At 34.8% G+C, this 21,415-nt stretch overlaps 1 protein-coding gene and 1 long non-coding RNA gene across 4 annotated transcripts; one reads left to right on the top strand and one right to left on the bottom strand.

The window, feature by feature from the left end:
* Positions 1-10,053: 10,053 nt before the first annotated feature.
* LOC104908934 (uncharacterized) lies at positions 10,054-12,495 on the top strand. Of its 3 annotated transcripts, none has more exons than XR_008970490.1 (3): positions 10,054-10,489; positions 11,769-12,016; positions 12,205-12,495. It is a non-coding gene; the product is annotated as an uncharacterized LOC104908934 (long non-coding RNA). The 3 variants fall into 3 exon arrangements; XR_792251.4 differs by having other exon boundaries at positions 10,060-10,489; positions 11,955-12,016; XR_792250.4 differs by lacking the exon at positions 10,054-10,489 and having other exon boundaries at positions 10,497-12,016.
* Positions 12,496-16,817: 4,322 nt separating this feature from the next.
* On the bottom strand, positions 16,818-19,925 carry LOC130589460 (uncharacterized protein At4g15970-like). The gene is made up of 3 exons (XM_057390724.1): positions 19,734-19,925; positions 18,790-19,161; positions 16,818-17,595 (listed from the first exon to the last, which is right to left on the bottom strand). The coding sequence occupies exons 1-3, from the start codon at positions 19,923-19,925 to the stop codon at positions 17,113-17,115; spliced, it is 1,047 nt and encodes a 348-aa protein (XP_057246707.1). The 3' UTR covers positions 16,818-17,112.
* Positions 19,926-21,415: the final 1,490 nt, after the last annotated feature.

A 21,415-nucleotide genomic window follows, 5' to 3' on the forward strand; every position in this document is an offset into this window, starting at 1 on the left:
TGAACATATTGCTGCAGTTTTCGGGTAAAATCGCAGCAATATATTTATTTTATATTAGTAAAATTTAGTATATTGCTCCGGTTTTTAAGAAAAACCGCAGCAATATACTCTATTTTACTAATATAGAATAATCATATTGCTGCGGTTTTGACTAGGAACCGCAGCAATATGTCAAGGTGTAGGTCAAAAAATTTTTTTTTTTTTTGCATTTTACCATTAAATTCGAAAGATGAACAAAATTCAAAAAAAATAGGAAAAATTCATACAAACTTAACATTGATTCTGACGCAAACAAAAAAATAAAGTGAGTAACTTATATTACATCAGAAAAAAAAAAACAGATCTGAAATAATTAAAAAAACGAAAAAAAACAGATATAAAATAATAAAAAAATGAAAAGAAACAACAAATATGTAACAACATATCTTAAATAATTACAAAAATGAAAAAAACGGATGAAATAAAAAAAAACGAAAAAACAACAAATATGTAACAATTGGAAAACGAAAAAAAAAATCTGAAAAACAACAAAAAGCAAAAAAGAACGACGAAGAACTCAAAACGCTGACGAAGACGAAAAAACGAGACGATGAAGAAAATAGCCGATGAACATCACATAAACATGGTTGCTCTAATTATATGGTTTTTAGTGTCATGTATATTCTGGTGCCTCTAAAGATACATTTCAGCATCAGACGAATGTTGGTTGCCTCTAAAACCATGTTTTTAGCATCACATGGATATTGGTTGTTGCTAAATCCATATTTTTAGCATCACATGAATTTAATTGTCTCTAAAGCCATTTTTTTTAGCATCAACTGTAATTAGTCATCTCTAAAGCCATTTATTTAGCGTCACATGACTTTAGTTGTCTCTAAAGCCATTTTTTTCAGCATCAACTGTAGTTAGTTGTCTCTAAAGCCATGTATTTAGCGTCACATGAATTTAGTTGTCTCTAAAGCCATTTTTTCAACATCAACTGTAGTTAGTTGTCTCTAAAGCCATGTATTTAACATCGCATGAATTTAGTTGTCTCGATAGCCATTTTTTCAGCATCACATAGATTATTGTTGCATCTAAAGATATTTTTTAGTGTCACTTGAATTGTCGTTAGTGGTGTCAAAAACAGATTTGACTGCTGGGTCAACCTGATATTGACCTAATTTGAACCTGGTTCGATCTGTGAGGGTCAGTCTCCAGACTTGATCGAAACCTGACATGGGATTACCCAGACCTGACCGGCACCCGGCAAAGTCATATTCTGACCTGACCACACAGACCTGCATTCAAACTCGGATCTGACCCTATCTCAACTCAATATTAACCCAAAACCAACTAGACCCAGTAAATACCCGATTTATTTATGACCAATCCGAATTCAACTATAATTCATGTTAACTAAATAAAATAAAATTTACCTTATTTGATCTAATTTTTAAACTAACCTATTTGAACGACTAAACTCCACAAAATTCTTAAAATTCAATTATTTGTTTTATATCACAAAAATCATTTAAATATGTTACATATTTTTCTAGATATGTTGGCAAATGAAATAGGGATACACAAAGGTTGGCAAATTCTTATGCCCCACAACTAAGTCATCCCTGTAATTCTCCAAATCAAATAGGCATACCCAAAGTTCGGCAACTAAATCATCCTCATAATTTTCCAAATTAAATAGGCATACACAAAGATCGGCAACTACACCATCCTTGTAATTTTCCAATTTTATGATCGACAACTAAATCATACTACGTCATCCTTGTACATCATCATCATAAGTTTTTATGAAGTGGCCTAATGCAAAAACTACTGAAATTTGCAGATCATACTTTCTAAATTCCACTAGTAGAAAAAACGCGGTTTTGGCTGCACAGCAATTAAGAGGGCAGCAATAGGTCATTAATATATTGCTGCGGTTTTTAACTGAGATTTATAATGTATATTGTTGCGGTTTTCCCGGAAAACCGCAGCAATACATACAGGTTTAAGAAAAAAAAATATTTTTTTTTTTTACATTTTGTCATCAAATTTGAAACATAAAAAAAATTCAAAAAATAGCAAAAAAATTATAAACTTCCACCACCAAAAAATGCAATGAAACTAACAAATAAAAAACACAATAAAAAACAAAACAAAGTAAAAAACAAACGAATCTGAAACAAACAAATCTGAGAATTACACCATACCGAACAAACACAAATGAGATAATTACAATGAACAAACAAATTAGAAACAATGAACAACTTAATCTAAAACATTGAACAAACAAATCAACAACACTAACCTAACAAAAAGAATTGAATTAAAACAACCATTTGTTTGCTGAATTAAAAAACAAATATGAGAATCTAATAAAAAAAAGACGGCGGCAAGTTCTAGCGTTGAAGCGAAGGGGGCTAACGATGGAGAGCTGAGCGACGGTGAAGTCGGCGACGATGGAGGGCTGACGATGGAGGGCTAACGGTGGAGGGCTGACGAGGATTGAGTTTCTTTTCCGTCATCGTTTATTCGTTCGTTGGTCACCGGCGAGTCATTAGGGTTCAGGTGAGAAAGAATTGAGTGAAGGAGTCGGGGAAGGAGATGAGAGCGTCGGTGTTAGGTGAGAGAGGAAGGAGAAAGTGAAGATAGAGGAAGAGAGAGGAGATGAGAGTTGAGAATGAAACGGCGTGAGAGGAAGAGGGAGGAAGAGAGAGGAAGAGCGTCTGATTGAGAGAAGAAACAAACTAAAATCAAACACTCCAACTTTATGCAGCAGAAGAAACAATAATCATAGACATTTACCTGGAAATAAGATAGAGCCTCGAAGGTAAAAAAAATTCAGAGAGATTGAACTGAGTGAATAATAGCACGAAGGGAAGGAAGAAATGAAAGGGAATTTGGGGATTTTGACATAAACTAAACCAATCAAATTTTGGAACTAAAAACAATTATACTTCGTATGTCTAATGTCAAATTTTGACTCTTATGCCGAAGAAAATCGAGTTTCTGTTTCGAAAAAAATTCAAGCACGCATCGTGTGCAAAAAATTCTAGTTAATTATTATAGATTATTACTAAGGCCCAGTTCAGTTCACCTGATACTTGCTAATCAGAACTTATTAGAGCTGGTTAGAACTGATTAGAACTGATTAGAACTGATTTGAACTGATTAGAATTGATTTTTACTGAACTAATTTTTAAGGATTAAAACTGATTAGAACTGGTTAAAACTTATTAGAACTTATTAAAACTGATTAAAATTTATTATTGAATTGATTGGAACTGATTAAAACTGATTAGAACTGATCACAGTTGAACTCATTTTTTAAATACTGATTAAAACTAATTTTTACTTATTAAAACTGATTAAAACTTATAAAACTTTATTAGAACTGATTAGAACTAAACATTATTTTTTCAAAGGTGAACTGAATAGGGCCTACTTTATCCAAAAATAGTAGGTTTATTTAGGGTTGTCCATTATTCGGAAAAAATCCAAAATCCAATCCAAATTATCAATTCAGATTGGACATTTTCTATTTCAGATTGGAGTTAGACTTTGAATTATCGAATTGGATTTGGACTAGGCATATTAAAATCCATATATATATATATATATATATATATATATATATATATTATATATATTTATATATATATATATAAAAGTGTCATTAGCCCAATTTTTATGGAGCAAGGTTTAACCCCAAAGTCTACATCAAAGATAAGTCATTTGCCAATACATCTCACATATTTTCGGATCGGAATGAATTAGACTGTACGAAAATTTGAATTGGATTATTGAGTCCAAATTTTATTTGGATTGGATTTGGACTAAAAAAAATCTAATCAAAAGTCCAAATAGACAGCCCTAGGTTTATTTAATTTGGAAACGTATGTCTTAAAATAGAATAAAGAAAAATGCACAAATCATTATTGAACGTCCAAATTGGGAAAGTGCACAGATCATTATGGAATAGAGGGAGTACAATAAGTAAGATAAATTTAGATCTTAACAAAAATTTAAGATCATATTAGATCAAATAAGAATAATTCCAAAAAATAAAGATCATATCACAAAAGAAGATTTCATATTACTCCCTCCGTTTCCTAAAGATCTTCCTTGTTACTGTTCCTACAGATACCAAGGAGAATCCATTTGTGTGGGGTGTTGGGTGGGTAAAGTAGGAGAGAGAAAGGGGTTAAGATAAATAAACAAATAAAAATGGGTTAAAGTAGGAGAGAGAAAGGGAGTAAATTGAATTAATAATGTAATGGTGGACCATATGATAGGGACATGAGAGGGTAAAAAGAAAAAAAAAATCGCAATAAGGAATAAAGTAAAAGAGGGAAGATTTTTTTGGAAACGCACTTAAACGAAAATAGCGAAGATCTTTAGGAAACAGAAGGAGTAGATCAGAATAGTTCAAATTAGATCAGAATAGTTCACCCACCCTTAGTAGTTCACATAATAAATCAAGCAATGTCGTAAGTTTATAAATTTATTACAAATTAATACGGTCCAATAAGTGACCATAAGTTACTCCAATAAGTTAAAATAAGTTTATGAGTGTATAACATCTGAAAGAAATTTCCCAAAAAAAGGCATTAGCGAAAAAAAAAGTGGAAACTACTATAGCGAGCAAGCTGGATTTGTATCGTCTAATAAAATTTGGGGTCTGAAAGACCAAAACAAAAAAGCCCTTTCTATTTGCACCAACATTATGAAACCCTTTTCATTAAAATCATTCCAAAATCCCCAATTCAAAATCCCTAATTATTCCTATTTAAGCTTGTTGCTACTAACGTCAATAAAGATGTTAATCTTCCCACGAACCGCTCTTAAAGATTTCGGTGTTATGGTTAGAATTCGTGTTTCTCGTCAAAACCCTAGTTTTGATTTTGTTGTTTTTTCAGTTTATGACTTCTTACTGACGAGCTAAAAGCTCGGCACAAAGAATAAATAAATAAGGAGAAAGATGATCTCCTTGTCGAATTCCTCTAGAAGGAACAAAGGAGGAGCCAGGAATTCCATTAACTAAGACAGAAAAGGAGGCAGTAGACACACACGATTTTATCCACTGGACCCAAACAGGATCAAATCCCAGTTGATCAAGCATCGCGAACAGAAAATTCCATTCTAGACGATCATACGCTTTCTCCATATCAAGCTTGATGGCTATCCACCAATTTTTCCCAGATTTCCTTTGAAAGGAATGGAAGACCTCATGAGCTATAAGAATATTATCCTAGATAAGCCTGTCCGGGACAAAAGCTCCTTGAAGAGGGTGGATAATTTTCCCCATAACAACTTTGAGACGATTGGCTATAATTTTTGAAATTATCTTATAAATCGTCGAACATAAACTTATAGGCCTAAAATGGTTAGCTGACGATGGGTTATCGATTTTGGGAATAAGAGCAAGAAATCTATGATTGATTTCTCGTAATATTTTACCCGAATGAAAGAAGGCTTGGACTGCACGGATAACAGAATTACCCACGAGAGTCCAATACTTCTGAAAGAAAAACGGGGGAAAACCATCTGGGCCAGGAGACTTATCAGGGGCTAAATCAAATGTTGCTAATTTGATTTCCTCACCCAAGATCGGACTGATCAAAAAGAAATTATCCTCCGAAGAGATAATTGGAGAGATAAGCTCAAAATCATCAGAAATACTAAACGAGCAGCTAGGGTTAGACACAAATCGTTCCTGAAATTCTTTCGTAATTTCACTCGAAATATCCGACGGATTAGAAAGAACGACATTACTAGCTGACGTGAATTCCTTAAGTTGATTGCGGTTGCGACGAATAGAAGCATGGGCATGAAAAAAACTAGTATTAGCATCCCCATTGGTTAGAAAGTTTGATTTACTTTTTTGCTGCCAATAATCACGACTATAAGATAAAAGCTTAGACCTCTTATTAAGAAGAAGATCTTGAGAATGTTGCAAACTAATATCATCCTGATTTGCAACTAAGGCAGCTTGAACCACCACCAGCTTTTTATCAACAAGACGAAGTTGACGAAAAATATTACCAAATTGCGTTTTATTCCATTCTTTAGATTTTGCTTTTAAGAGTTTACACTTCTTGACAAGACAAAACATATAGGAACCAGAAAATTTATGGCACCAAGTTTTTTTAACTAAAATATCATAAGCCTTTCGAGAACACCACATTTTCTCAAAACGAAAGGGAGGAGCTTTGGACTGAACTGGAGAAAGATAATCTAAGGAAATAATACAATGATCAGAACTAGTAAAATTATGGTGTTTGATTTTTGCCGCTGGAAATTGCGAAATCCAGGACAAACTTGCTACTGCCCTGTCAAGTCGCTCGAAAATATTATGAGATCCCGATTTTTTCTTCCTCCAAGTAAAGGGAGGTCCTATAAATGGCAGCTCAATAGCACATATATTATCAAAGAGATGAGAAAGCGTTGCTGCTCGAGATTGACTATAGCAGGCACCCCCCATTTTATCACTTGAGTTGGTGATCTCATTGAAGTCACCAATAACTAAGTACGGGGACTGCAAACTATTGATATACATAATCAACTCAGCCCAAAAATCAGCCTTTTGAGCTTGTCTAGCAGGTGCGTAAATAAAGATAATAATAAACGAGAAATCTAAATTAAGCAAGACTAATTTACAGGCAATAAACCTCGAAGCCTTATATATTACATTAATTGAGAATGGGTTGGAATTACAGCTCTTCCAAAGGACCCAGATCCCACCCGCAAAACCATGGGTAGGAACAAAATCAAAGCATTGAAATCCACACTGATTTACAGCAGCTTGGGTAGGGGGGATTTGGGATTTCGTCTCACAGAGCATCATTACTTTAACATTATTAAAATTACAAAAGTCTTTTACCTCTGGGAAGGCAGATTTTCTTACAATACCACGAACATTCCAACATGCTATCGACATCCAAAAAATTTAACGGACCCAAAAAACATTTTTAGGAGGGGAGCTAAACATCAGTTTCTCTTCCTCTTCAGAGCTGAAGAGGCATCATCCACATTCATCATCAGGGCGCCTCTTAGCTGAACCAGACTGAGAAGAAACAACTAAGGGGAAAGATTGATCCATCCCCAAATGCTCAATTTGCCTCACCATAGAGTTGTCTGACGTAAGAGACTGAAAGGACTTATCAGCATAATCATCCAGATCATCAAAATGATCATCATCACCAGCATCAAGCAAGTAGGTATCATCATTAGACTTACCATTTTCAGGAACAAAAGCAATATGAGATTCAAACTCTGAAACCGTAGGGAGCAGATGAGGGTCCCCAATCAGTTCAGCAGCACAGAAAACTCTGAGTGGCATGGGAGAGCAAATGGGGGTCAAGCTTTCCCCTTGGATAGTAGTCTCATTCCCAACAGGATCAACAGGAGGGACCTGAGCAGGAAGATGCAGAAATCCAGCCTCATCACTAGAGGAGTCAGCATCATCAATAAGACTAGGGTGAGCAATCACCAACTTACCTTTTCCCTTCCCATATTTGGGTGGAGGGGGGAGCTTATCATCAAGCTTTAACTTTGCAACAGAAACAGGAACATCATTGATTACAACACCCTTCACAGAGGGATTAGACAAAATACCAGAAGCTTTATTAAAAGAGTTTCTATTTTTAGCAGAAGGGTACTTTGAAACCGGGTTCTTTTGAAAGTGTCTGGACTTAACATGCACCACACTTGCTAGCTCAGCAGTGGTAGCATGGGAAACTTGTCCAGCGGCTTTCACCATAGACTGATAAAGATGTTGCTGTTTAGGATTTTTCACAAGTTGAACCGTTACTTCTTTTTTAGGAGCATTTAATAAAGGACAAACCTCAATAGAATGGGCCTGCTCACCACAAAAGGAGCATCCAGAGGAGAAATCCTCGTACCACACAACATAGCCATGAACCAGGTCACAAACCCTGCACACCTCAGCAAACTCCAATAGAGGACCTTTAATATTGACACGAACACAGGCTCGCGCAAACCGGATCTTATTTCTCAGAAGAGACCTTTGATCCAATTTGACCAAAGAGCCAATCTCGTTAGCAGCAAGAAGGTTAGAAATTGACTCAAAGGTGAGTAACTCTGTGGGAAGACGGGGGATTCTAATCCAGAGATCCACCCATTGAATCTCTTCAAGGTAGGGATCAAAAAGAGGCTTCCAAGGACATAAAACAAAGAGATCCCCTTGGAAATGCCAAGGTCTCTCATTCCATACCATAGATAAATCATGAGGATTAGAGAACCTCAATAGTACCCAGTTATTACCCATGTCAAGGTAATCAATTTCACCCTTGACAAACTTCCAGTCAGACTTTGTGCGTGCAATAATGGTTCGCAAATCAAGAGGGGCAGACAACATTTTGCCAAACAGACAAGATTTTGTAAGCTCAGCAATGTCAAGCTTGACTTGGGGTAAGTCATCAAGCACAACATTTTCGGCTAACACAGCAGGGGGAGGGGGATCATTAGAACTAACTTTTTCATTAGAAGGGGCAATAGGAGACACAGTTTGAGAAGGAAAGGGCAAACCAGCATCATGTAGCGGGACAAAACTACTAGGGTTAGTTAATATTGCTTCCTTAAAGGAACTTGGCATTACCATCTTAAATGAGAACAACCAACTATTAAAGAGAAAGAAGACAAGCAGAAGGAATTTGAAAGAGAGTAGATAGTGAGAAGTGGTAAACAAATTTACCTGGGACTGCCTTAAATAGGCAGTTTGGGATACCTTTGCAACCACATGACTGAAGAGAGAGAAGAAATACCCCTCTCTGAAGCATTCCATCACAATAAATGAACTGAACACACAATTAAACCCTATAAGGTCTAATTGCCGAAAAACCTTGCCATAAATTTCTCCTTCTGGCACCAGCAACAAAAGAAAGGAGAGATAAAGCACGCCACGCGAACATTTTGAGACAAGCCATTGATGAACCCTCACAATCGCATTAAATGCCCCAAAGCAGAAAACCTTAGCTTCTCCCCCTAGCTTGTACTTGAATTGGAGTAGGTAATAAACTTTAATCCAAAGAAAGGAAGATTTATAGACACTAATCAAGATTTGGTGTCTGCACCGGGAAAGATAAAGGGAATTATTACCCTGACTACCTAAACGTGTTTCTTTGAGAAAAGCAAAAATAGGGTTAACCCTAGGAAATTGATTTGGGGAAACCCAAATCTCATCATTATACCACAATAACAGCGTGGTTAGCACAACTGCAGAAGATAACCAAGCAATTGTAAAGAGGAGAAGAGATAGCGGAGTACTATTTTGGAGATTGACAGACGAGATATCTGAAATAGGGGGGAGAGGAGGGAAATTGATTTGGGGGTTTTCGGGGAAGCTTGGAGAATCGCCCGGACTTTCTCTCACTAACATACTTTTTTTTCTTTTTGGCTTTTTTTTTAGGTGAAATGTTCTATAATTCATTATATTCTAATTATTTTATTTCACTAGTAGAATAAATCAATTTTGCTGTAATGTATTAGCATTGAAATATTCTAATAATTCTTACTAATTCTCAAGAATTATTTTGCATGGTTGGGTAAATAAATGTGTGGAATAGCGCAATTAAATTTTTTGAAATTTTGTTAGTGTATCTAATTTTTTTAGGATAGGGGCGATCAATTTTATTTATTTATTTATTTTATTTTGGGATAGGGGACTATTCAAAAATTTCCTATCAAATACTCCCTCTGTTTCCTAAAGATCTTCCTTCTTTCCGTTTAAGTGTGTTTCCAAAAGATCTTCCCTCTTTTACTTTATTTCTTATTTGGAAAAAAAATTTCCTTTTTACCCTCTCATGTCCCTATCATATGGTTCACCATTACATTATTAATTCAATTTTCCCCACTTTCTCTCTCCTACTTCAACCACTTTTTATTTGTTTATTTATCTTAACCCCTTTCTCTCTCCTACTTTACCCACCACATACCCCACACAAATGGATACTCCTTGATATCTGTAGGAATCGTAACAATGAAAATGTTTAGGAAACGGAGGTAGTATCCCTTAAAAAAAAAGTATAAAAGTTTCAAGAGACTTAATCATTCTTTTTGAGATATACAAGAGACTCAATAATCTACCCCCAAATATCTTCATGCAGCCTTATTACCTGACATTTCAAAACAAGAAAAACAAAACCCTTCGCTTTCCACCACCAATCTTCCTATCTCCTCCTCACTCGTCACCACCGACCTTCCTCTCTTTCTCAAGGCGGCAATTTCTGAAAATGTCGACGACGACACCACTTGACGGGTTGCAGCTGTTACTGCTTGACACTTTGTTGCTGCTGCTGGGCCACCTCGCTACTACTACCGCCTACCCAACGTTTCTGCTTCACGGTTACAGTTCCAATAACTCAAATCCTTCCTTAATTCGCATCTCATCAGGGAATTTTCAGAGGTTGCCATTATCAAAAATCAAAACCAATTTTGGGGTTTTTTCGTTTTTGAGGTTTAAGGGCATGAATTAGAAAAAAATTAGGTATTTTTCCTTTTTAATTGCTTTTATCATCATTCATTTTCTATAATTGATTTTAGAGCTTCGTTTTCGTGCTTAATTGCTTGATTGTTGTGCTGTTTATATTTTGTCTTTACTCTTGTTTCTTGTGCAAATCGAATTGTCGTTGTTGTTTGGCTTATATTTAATGTCGTCTGCTGCTTTTATTTGGTTCGAATTTATTGTAATTTGCTATCACTACACTATATACTGCCTGTAATAGCATTGATTTGTTACATGTAGATTTGTTCTGAAAATTATTGTTGAAGTAATATAATAGAGGTATGCTTTATTCAAGCTTTATTATTTCTGCTTAATTGAAAATTGGTAGCTCTAATCAAACTTAATTGAACCTAAAAGAGATGAAATGGACTTAATTATTCTTTGAACTAGTTGATTTAAGGTGAACGAACAAGACATTCACTTGCTAAGAGTGGTAAAAGTGTTGTTAGGAATTGTTAATTTAAAGAGTAAGGGAGTCCTAGCCTAAAATTATGACACACATAGGAAATGCAGTGTTAATTTAAGTCCTAAGAATCTTGTATATGTTAATTTTTTGAGTGCTTTTATTTCATTCTAGCAAGTGTTTGATAATGTATGTTATAGCCTATTTTACTCTGTAGTGCTTCTAATGGTAGAGTTTCATGCACTTGGTTAGAACCTTGAATAGTTGAATGTGAGTTGGTTTGGTTAAGTTTTTCTTCGAATTTTAAAGACTAGCTACGTATTATTCATACCTAAAGTCATGTTATTTGAAATTTGTTCTATTTGTATTTCCATTTTTTATACGGAGTAAGTCTTTAATGTACAATCCCTCAAGTTAATTTGTCCTAGATAGCATGTTTTATAGTAGTCTGCTTTGTTACCACACTTAGATTGTATATTCATTGGGGTCAATTTTGGTCTCGTTATTTTAAAAAAAAAATTATATTTGAAGCGATTTTGGGTGGTTTGTTGTTGTACCTTTGTGTGATTGAGATAGCTAAAAATAGGGTAGTTCTATGGTGGCCAAATGGTTTTTGCTTGGAGGTGAATCGGTGGAAGCGAGTGCGACTCAGGGAACTTGGATCAAGTTTGTTGCGTGTAAGACTCAAAATTTGGTTTAGTTTTTGTGTGAATTGTATCCTATCCTTAATGTAGGAGAAAGTTTCTATAAGTAGTTGAATGTCTCCAAAGTCATTGCTAAAGCTGCTTGCCCGTTGAATAGATATTTGCCTTAATGCTTATTAATTTCTTAATGGGACTTGGTCGGGAAACGAATCAGGTACAAGTTAGGTATGCAAATGAAGTAAACAAGCTGTTCACGAGTGTATCGGCTCATTGACGCCCCTAGTTTCATCCTTGTAAATTACAACTTTTGATTGCTTTGGGGTGTTGATTCTTCTACTTAGAGGTTGTTCTTTACTCCTTTGGCTTCTTCTTGATTGAGTGAATGCTTATGATATTGCAGAGATAACAAGAGCCTAACGGGTACAACACCTTATGCAAGTGTTAATACTCATCTTGGAATTGGTTAGTGGCTGACGTATAATTGTTTTTTCATTTCACTAAATAGCAGTTATTGTCAGTTTTACATAATTGATTTCATTTTTATTTTTAGTTGTACTATTGTTCTGCAAATCTGCAGCATGGTAAGCCAATTTTTGTACATGTTATTACAGCTTTATTAAACTAATATTTACTATATGCATGTGTTGCAGATGCCTAGGAATCTAACTATTTGCAAACAATTGAAGAATAATATGAGGAAGAAAAATGGATTACACTAACAGAGACTGAGGCTTTCATTAAATATCATTTTTTCTTTCTCTTCTAGTTTCCAATTAGACTGAGGCTTTCATTAAATACCAATTTTTCTTTCTCTTCTAGTTTCCAATTCCTGTTTAGTTTAACACTTGTGAACAACCAAAGAGAAATGTTAGTTTATTAAGGTGTTTTTGTAAATGACAATTATATTTATCTATATAGTAACTTTTTATTGATTCGTTAAATTGTTTAGTTGATTTACTTTCCGTACTAATATAGCATTATATATATTCATTCATAAATTTTCAAATGTAAAATGTGTAGTTGCCCTTAATAGTATTAATGGAAATGTCAGAAGTTGCATCTAAAGACATCCTTTAGCGATAGACTTATGGTTGCATAGAGGCAACATATAATAGAGATGGACTTATGGTTGCCTCTAAATATAAGTGGTATTATCAACAATATAACTTGTGTGCCCCAAAAAGGGGGTTTTAGGGGCAACCGATAATTAGCAATTGGCTTATGATTGCCTCTAAATGTAAGTGGCTTTAGCAGCACTGGAACTTGTGTGCCTAAAAAAGGTGGCATTAGGGGCAACCAATAATTAGCAATAGGTTTATGGTTGCCTCTAAATGTAAGTGGCTTTAGCAGCATTATAACTTGTGTGCCTCAAAAAGGTTGCATTAGGGGTAACCTATAATTAGCGATGGAGTAATTAGAAGCAGCGAGAAGATTGCTTCTAAACACCATTAGAGGCTACAAATATTATTTAGATGCAATTTTGGTTTGCCTCTATATGTGGTTTTTTTTGCAGTACCAAAATCAGCAATAACAAGAAGAATAATAAGCAAACAATACACACGAATTATACGTGGGAAACCCCCTTAATGTGAAGAGTAAAATCCACAGGACCGTTTGAGGAGTCCGCCCTATACTTCTCTTATTAATAATTGAGGGAAAAGAACCCCAAATTAGTCTACAAAGGATTCACAACCCACCAACAAACACCAACAATAAGAGAATCAAAATAGAGAGCAAAAGGTGAAGAGATCACCCAAATATGTAGATCTGTTCAGAGACGATTCTGACAAAATCAGAGCTCAAACCGACGATCCAACCGTCCAAAATGAAGCCCTAGATGTCACGAACAAGCTGTCAAAATTTCAGGACGATACATAGGTGCAATTTTCGATAATGGACAGATTTGTGAATGCTGTCCCTGAAAAAACCGGAAACCCAAAAATTTCTTCTCTCTCTTGTGTTTTCTTTTCAAGTTGTTGCCCTCCCTTGCTGTCTTTTTCAGCAAGAATTAACCCTTTAAAAGCTTACCAAGTAAGCCACAAAAACCCATGCTAAAAATGGACCCACAAATTAGACATAACATGTCTACTACAAAAGCCCACAATACATGTGACCAAAAGCAATAAAAATAAAATAAGCTCGATGCAGGATAGTACCCAGCTCAGTACTTCCCAACCTTTTGGACGACAACAATCAACCCAGGTAATAACCCTAAATCGCAACCTAGGTAGTTGACATGTTCTTCACCGGGGACTACATCTATCCCATCGATATCTTAATCTCAATAAAATAGTTCCATAAATAAATATTATAATTTATTCATCAAATAACTCTCAAATAAACTTAATAAGGTTGCTTTTAAGGCCTTACACCTAAAATCAGCAGAGATTAGGATCGCAACCCAAGAGTCTCAATTCAATAATATTTATTCTTCCCAAAGTAATAGTAATTATAAATAAAATAATAATCATAATGAAATAAATAAATAAGACATGCAACCATTCTTCAAAAAAAAGCTCCATAACAAGATTTCACCTCAAAACAAGTCTTAACATGCTTCAACACAACAAATTACGCCTTTTGAAATGATTTTGAACATAAGTAGCAAGTTCAAATAGAAATAACTTTTAGCATATAAAATATTTTTATGAGATTCCAATTGTATGTTACAAATTATCTCAATAACTTTCCAACAAATGGTCATAAGCTCAATTCCGATATAAAACGAGTGAGATATGACACTTTGAACATACACTGTCCAAATTGGTCACGGGTCGTGAAATAGCTCGCGAGCCGCGAAATACCTTCTGTTTCTTTTTCTCATGCACATCAGTTGGTATGTTATTTCACCCAAACTTTCACCACATATACTTATACACCCTAACGAAGTATACACAAACCAATATATGATTATACCATAGAAATTAACTAGTTTAACAAGAGGATTAACATGAAACATAAATTACACATCCCCAAACATGATAATTCAACATATATTAACTATTCTAACATGGTTAATCATAGAATACTTAAAACATAGCTCAAAATAAACAAATTTCAGATCACTAAAACCACCGAAATTCATCAAAAACCACATCCAAGCTTAAGCAACATACAACAAACATGCTTAAAGATAACCCTAACATCATGTTACTAATTTTTCACAAATTCCTAATACTTTCATGATAAAAGTACATATAACATCACAATCTTAACAATCGACATAAAGAATAACATTTATACAATCCTAACATGCTACTAACATGAATAAAAAGTAACAATAGGAACAATTCTAATAGCATCCTAACATATTCCTAAGCCTTATAACATGATTTCTAGCCTATTAACATAAATCCTAATAATACCAAAATCACTACTCTAATCCTAATGTTCTAGAAGAGATGCTAGTTACCTGGATTTTTGGTGGAAAATAACACTAGAATGGCAATGAAAGAAGAGAATAACATTGCTCCCAAAAACTCCAAGAAAACCGGATGAGTCGTCAGTTTGAAATGGAAACTGCTGAAAAAGAAAAAGAAAGAAAGAAATAATAATAGTATTATAGGACGATGGCGGAAACGTATCTTTTGGGAATTTCACTACTACAAGAAATGCTTTTAAATAACTAAGTGATAAAAACAAACTTAAATAAATACTATAAATAAATTAATTACTTAGATTAAAATCGAAATGAGAAAACTATCTCAAACTAAAAAGAAGTCTAGAACTAAAACACCTAATAGATTATTTCTCGCATCTCAACCTGAGCCCAAAAACGCAGGACTTGGAATTTTACCCTTTTTCAGTTTTTAGTGGTAGGGAGAAAGTGAAAATTTGTAGATTGTCCAATTTGGTTTAATATTGAAGGGTGACTTTCAGGCTTATCAGTTCAACACTTCATTATGAATTTTGACTAGATTTTATAAGGGTTAGAACTTAGAAGCGTATGTGATGGGTTTTAAAATATATATCGCAAGTGCACGCTGTCTGTTTGATAGAAACGGGCAAATACGGGTCGATCTACATGAAGAGAAGTTCTATAGATTTATTCTCAATTATTTAAGGGTTAGGACTTAGGAGCGTATGCCGTAGCTAAGGTTTCAGATTTGGGTGTGAAATGGTTTTGCTTAGAAAGCTATCGTTGGCCTATAATGTTTTTGCTGATGTTTGGAATATAATTTTGTTTAGTGATTGCTACTATTATGTGAAATTGATAGGTATGGGTGTTAATGAAAAGTAAACTTTTGATTGATTCGATTATTTACTTAATTTGTGTGGTGAATTGAATTGTTTGTTGCTACCATATTGTTTTTGTTGTTTGGAGTTAGCTATGGAGATCAAATCACAAGATATCAAAGCGTTTATGAGTGAGCGACTGCTAGGTAGGGAAGACACGTTTGGGAAAACATTCCTTGGTCGCATTCCATCAAACAATTCTTATGGACTCGACGTGATGGATGTGGCGATCAGAGTGTCGCACCCGGCCCTAGAAAAGAAGACCAAGAAGAGAATTTTCAGATGCAGTTTAAAGTATATATGTTTTGGATCTTTTCTTCTGTCTAAATTCTTTATTTGACTAGATGTATTTGTTCTCAACTACTATAGTAATGTTACTTCTACAAGACGGTCAAACTATGATATGTTTCAATTTACAATGGTTGAGGAAGAATTTAAGAAAAATGGTTTTTCCTATATACTTATTACACATGTTTGTTAGTTCGCGTATGTGTTTTGCTGTAGGAAACTGTTTCAATGATAGTTGAAGACTGGAGTTTGATGATCACATTGTGCTACCAATCCCTCTGTCTAACTGCAACCATTATTCTTTCACCACCCTCCTCACCAGCAACATCACCACTCTTCTGATAGTTTACTTATGCTAAATGATGAATAGAAGGAAAGGAGATCGTAAAGATAGGCGGACGACTTTACTTATCAGGAACTTCTCTTTTACTTTTAGATAGAAGATGACTTATCAAGTTATCAGGATAGATCGAATGGGAAGCTCTCCTCGACGTTCGCTAGTGGGAGAGTAGGGGATTCAATTTAGAATATTAATGCACTTTTGCTCGTCTTTTTAGAATGCAATTCTATCATTTGTCTCTCTTTTATATCGACAAAAAGGGATCGCTACTGTGAAAAGACGGATATATTTGCATTTGGACTTCTTGCCCTACAGCTGATTACCAAGGAATGCAGGACAGCTTACGCGGTTGAGGAAGGTCTAGACATTTCTCTTCACCATATTCTTGATTCATATGTCCCCATGTTCAGAGAAAAGGGGAATCTTGTGCATGTGTCATATGGACAAACAATTATGTTCTTATTATTGCACTAATATTCAGCTTTACAAGAATGAACAACCGAATTCAAGCCAAAATATTCTTAGGTAGGACTATAGGAGTACAAAACTATTGTAAAGTAATATTATCTCTGTTTTTTTTAATTGTAACGATTAGAAATTTTTTTACTCACACTTTATGTCTAATCGTTACAACTAAAAAAACAAAGATGGTACAATTGTGGTCAATAGAAAACAATAAACGAGTACAAAATTATCACATATGACATTTACTTGGAACGCTCCATTTAAAATGTTGTAAATTTGTGCGATTTGCAGAGATATAACTCTTCCAATTCTCTAATGTAGTACTTAAGTCGGCTATTTTTCTATCCAACCCCACACAACAATTAGCATGCATGGTACATACCTTGTTAAAATCTCTGCTTGGTGAACAAAACCCACTAAAATGATTGGTATCCAAAAATCTTACTTTGACTCCAAGTTGTGTGAAATAAGGGTTATGTTTAATTCTGTTAAAAGCATCTTGCTCATGTAAATGAGGATATTTGTGTCTTGAGGATACCCAGAAATCATAGAATTTGATAGTCCGATTATTAGACCTGACAAACATAAATCCGACATTGGGGAAATTTTTTAAGTCAAACTGTTTGCCATTGAATCGATCACATGAAGTTTGGAAGTCTGAATCAGATGTAAAATGTGGAAATGGATTCCGAAACCATACGATATCAGTATCCTGCATTTGAAGGAAAAAAAATGTAGTTAAGTAGTAACTTTTGATTATAAAAAAAATTAACATAATTGTTAGTACAAATGTTCTTTAAATTGGTCTTGTTAGAGTAATTCGAAATAATAATCTCATATAGGTGATTTCCTTGCAAGAGGAATTGTACTATTTTCCTTACGTTAATAAATTTCACCACTACTTAATGGTCGTTTAGTAGAGCGAGAATTGATTTGGGTGGTGGGGAGGAGAAAATGTGCTAATGTTTCCTCTAACTTGATTGATAAACAAGTTACCATTCCCTTATCTTAGAAGACAAAGCATTTATTTATGAGAGTTGAGATTATCACAAGATGCACATAGATAGATTTTGGTAGTCCTTAGAATTTCATATGATCATCATATAAGTTTTCTAGCATAGAATAATAAATTTAGAATTTTTGACGTAATTACAGGTCGATCGATGTAATTAATGATTATTTAAGTTATTACTGAATATTTCCAACTTTAACTTCTTATAAAGGGTTGCATGCCATTTATTTATTCTTTTGTGTTACTTTAATGAGTTTAATTATTTTAATGACCCAATAGTACTAACTAGATCTGGGCATGGGCCAGGCCTGTTCACGGGCTCGGCCCGCGGGTTTGGAGAAATGGCGTGAGCCCGTGAGTGGCGGGCCGTGCCGGACCGGGCAGGAAATTTCCAGATTTTGTCCACGGCCCGACGTAGGCCCGTGGGCTTGACCCGTGTTTTATGTTGTTTTTTTGTATTTTTTACAGTTGTAGGCCAAAAAAACAAAGAAAATGAGTGGTCGGCACGCGAGCCGGCCTACGTGGGCTCGTGCCGGCGCGAGCCTAAAATAAAATTTCTGGACCATGACAGGCCTGCGGCCCACATAGCGGACAACGGGCTGGGCCTCGAGCGGGCACGGGCCCAAATCATACCGGGCCGGGCCGGCCCGCAAGGTGGCTCGGCCCATGCCCACCTCTGATACTAACACTAATGCATTTGACTCTTAATTAAGTCAAGACCTTATTCCTTCCACGAAAGAGAAAGTCAAGACCTAGGACCACTGAAACAAACAAAAAAATCAAGCCCTAGTAGACAGTTCATCCAAATATATGAGCCATTTCGTACATCTCAACTAAGAATGCATAAATTCCTAGCTAATAGCATTACGTAAGGAATTAAATAGATAAGTTTACCGTGATAAGGAAGTTATATTCCAAAGTCAAAATGGTTTGCAAGAAGGCAAGTCTTCTCCACACCATATCCAAGTAAAGGGGTGTCATGAAGTTAGCTTGATGAGCCATTGTTGATGATGCATTAGACTTGAGAAGATAACAATGGGAGACTAATGTCTGGCATCGATTATACGCCACGACGTCGACGGATACAACCAACAGATGGTCAAGAAGATAGGCTGTATTGTTACCAATTCTGAAACTCTCTAGGAAGATATCAAATATGGAGTTTGGTGCTGCCCATGCCTCATTTAGATATGTCAATATCACTGTATTCTCCTTTGTCGAAGCTGCCTTTAGAACCTTTCTTAGTTCATAATATTCATCATGGACCTTCAATTAAATTGAATTCACATATTGTTAAATGTACAAAATATTAATTGTATTAGCTTACTATTCTTTCAAAGATGATAATAATGTGCGAAAAAAAGTTGAGAAACTTTTTGGTGTTACAGTAACATATATACTAAGTCAACAATATATAATGTTACCTTATTCTACCTTAAACAAAGCTACGATGAAGTTCTATAAAATCCAAAATGAGGCCAAAAAAAAATATTCTTTATGACCTTAATTACAATTATAATGATGTGGGTTAGAAACATTTTGGTGTTATTTATAGTAACATATCAAATCAGTAATGTTGCCTTACTTCTTATTACAAAGACTTACAACATAGTTACAAATGAAGTTTAGAAAATGCATTATTATGAGGAACAAAATGCATTTTCTATTAGTAAATGTTGTTATGGCAGCAATATCTCATCCATGTCATGATGCATGGAAAAAAGTTGTAGTAGAAAATTATGGTTATATTATTCAAGGTAAATTCGAAAAAAGGCTGAAAACATGTATTCTATTATTGACTTAATATTGTGTACGATTAATAATTATAGGAGACTCACCGGTTCATCAATTGATGAAGATGTATTGAAACGATGAAGAAAAGAGAATCGGCTCAAACTAGGAAGAGAATTCCCAAAGTTGTTACATGAAGCACAATATAGGATCAACATTCCAAAAGCTAATGTTGATATTAACAACACAGTATTTGGCAACATAGCAGAAGGCCATGGCTTTTTTGGTGGTGAGTTCATAGTCCCCAAGTTTTTTTGTATAAACGTCAATTGAGTAATGAGTATTAGGAAACTGACCTTTTAAATTGAATTTATGTTACTAAGTTAGCTTTTTTACGTGCTTAATAATCTAAGTACTCCATCGACGCATGCACATGGTACGCTAGACTGCCTTAGCTTGAAATAGACTTCAACACATATAATTGACTAAACAAGTAGGCTTGTAAGTTGTTTAGCTAAGCTTAATAAAATCAAATATAATATAATGTTGACTTATATTATGAGATCACATGTAAAAACTTAGGCTCTAATAATCCGGTATCCATCTATACACATTACACAGGGCCATCTCAAATATTTGGCGCAATTTTATTTGGTAAACAAAATAGGTAAAATTGGCCTTTAACACCACAAACTATAGTGCGAGTGTAATGAAGAACATCAATTTTGACTAGTAGGCAAAACACTACAAACTATTGGCTTGGGTGCAACGAGTATCATAAATAATGCTGGAGCTAGCTTTTTTTTTTCCGGCGGCGGGGAATCCATACAACATTTTTATTCATTTCCCCTTTTTCTTTCATTAAATCCTATATTTTCATTATTTAGAAGTCTAAGTCACGTGAACATGTGTCGAGAAAGTTAGATTCGGCGTCATTATGACACTCGCTGCACCCATGCCAATAGTTTGTGGTGTTTTGGCTACTAGTCAAAGTTAATGACATTACGCCATAATTTGTGGTGTTGAGGCCAATTCTACCAAAAAATATTGACGCTATGATAAATATCGAGAGAGGAGAAAAGACGCACTTATCAAATTTATATAAGAAAAAATATTATCATGCGAACTTAAATTTATTTCAACATGTATTATAAACTCAATTTTTCATAATTTCTATTCATATGTAATTAATGATATTAAACAGCTAGAAAAATGCTTCAAAGAACATGAAATTATGAAAAGCAATGAGGGAATAATCAATTTTATAATAAGCAAGAGTTTTATAATGTAAGCAAGAGTATTGTACTACGACCTCTCGTGTTTATTATAGTATTTTTTTTTATTATTGGGAAATTAAGTTAGCCCAAGGGCTAACTCCTACCAAGGCTACTAGCCTTGTAGGAACTACCAGCACATTGGCTGGTAAAGCATGCAAAGCATGCTAAGGAAATACCCCAACATAATGCTGGGGGTAAAGATCGAACCCCTAACCTCAAGGATCAGAGGGGAGTGCTCTACCACATGAGCTAGCTCCTCAATCCTCTCGTGTTTATTATAGTATGAATCTAGCTTATAGCATAAGAATTAGTAATTTTCTTTTATTTCTTTGATGCCTTAATGTTCAGTGAAATTGTATACTGTATTACTTTGCTACCTCATGAATTTTCTCTAAAAACATTTTTTTGATGCCTGAGGCGGTAGAAACTCTCCCCTTTGTTTCCCAAAGCCCAAAGGTATACTTTGATGACATATAGTTTCATTAATTTTAGGTTTTTTTGTCCCAAACTAC

Source organism: Beta vulgaris, chromosome 7 (genome assembly GCF_026745355.1).
Source record: "Beta vulgaris subsp. vulgaris cultivar EL10 chromosome 7, EL10.2, whole genome shotgun sequence".
In the NCBI taxonomy this organism is placed as follows: domain Eukaryota; kingdom Viridiplantae; phylum Streptophyta; class Magnoliopsida; order Caryophyllales; family Amaranthaceae; genus Beta; species Beta vulgaris.

Coding starts and splice junctions, on each gene's coding strand:
- LOC130589460 (XM_057390724.1), bottom strand. CDS start 19,925: ATGAACTCACCACCAAAAAAGCCATGGCCTTCTGCTATGTTGCCAAAT. Junction 19,162..19,733: donor CTTCATCAATTGATGAACCG/GTGAGTCTCCTA, acceptor ATTTAATTGAAG/GTCCATGATGAATATTATGA. Junction 17,596..18,789: donor AATATAACTTCCTTATCACG/GTAAACTTATCT, acceptor CTTCAAATGCAG/GATACTGATATCGTATGGTT.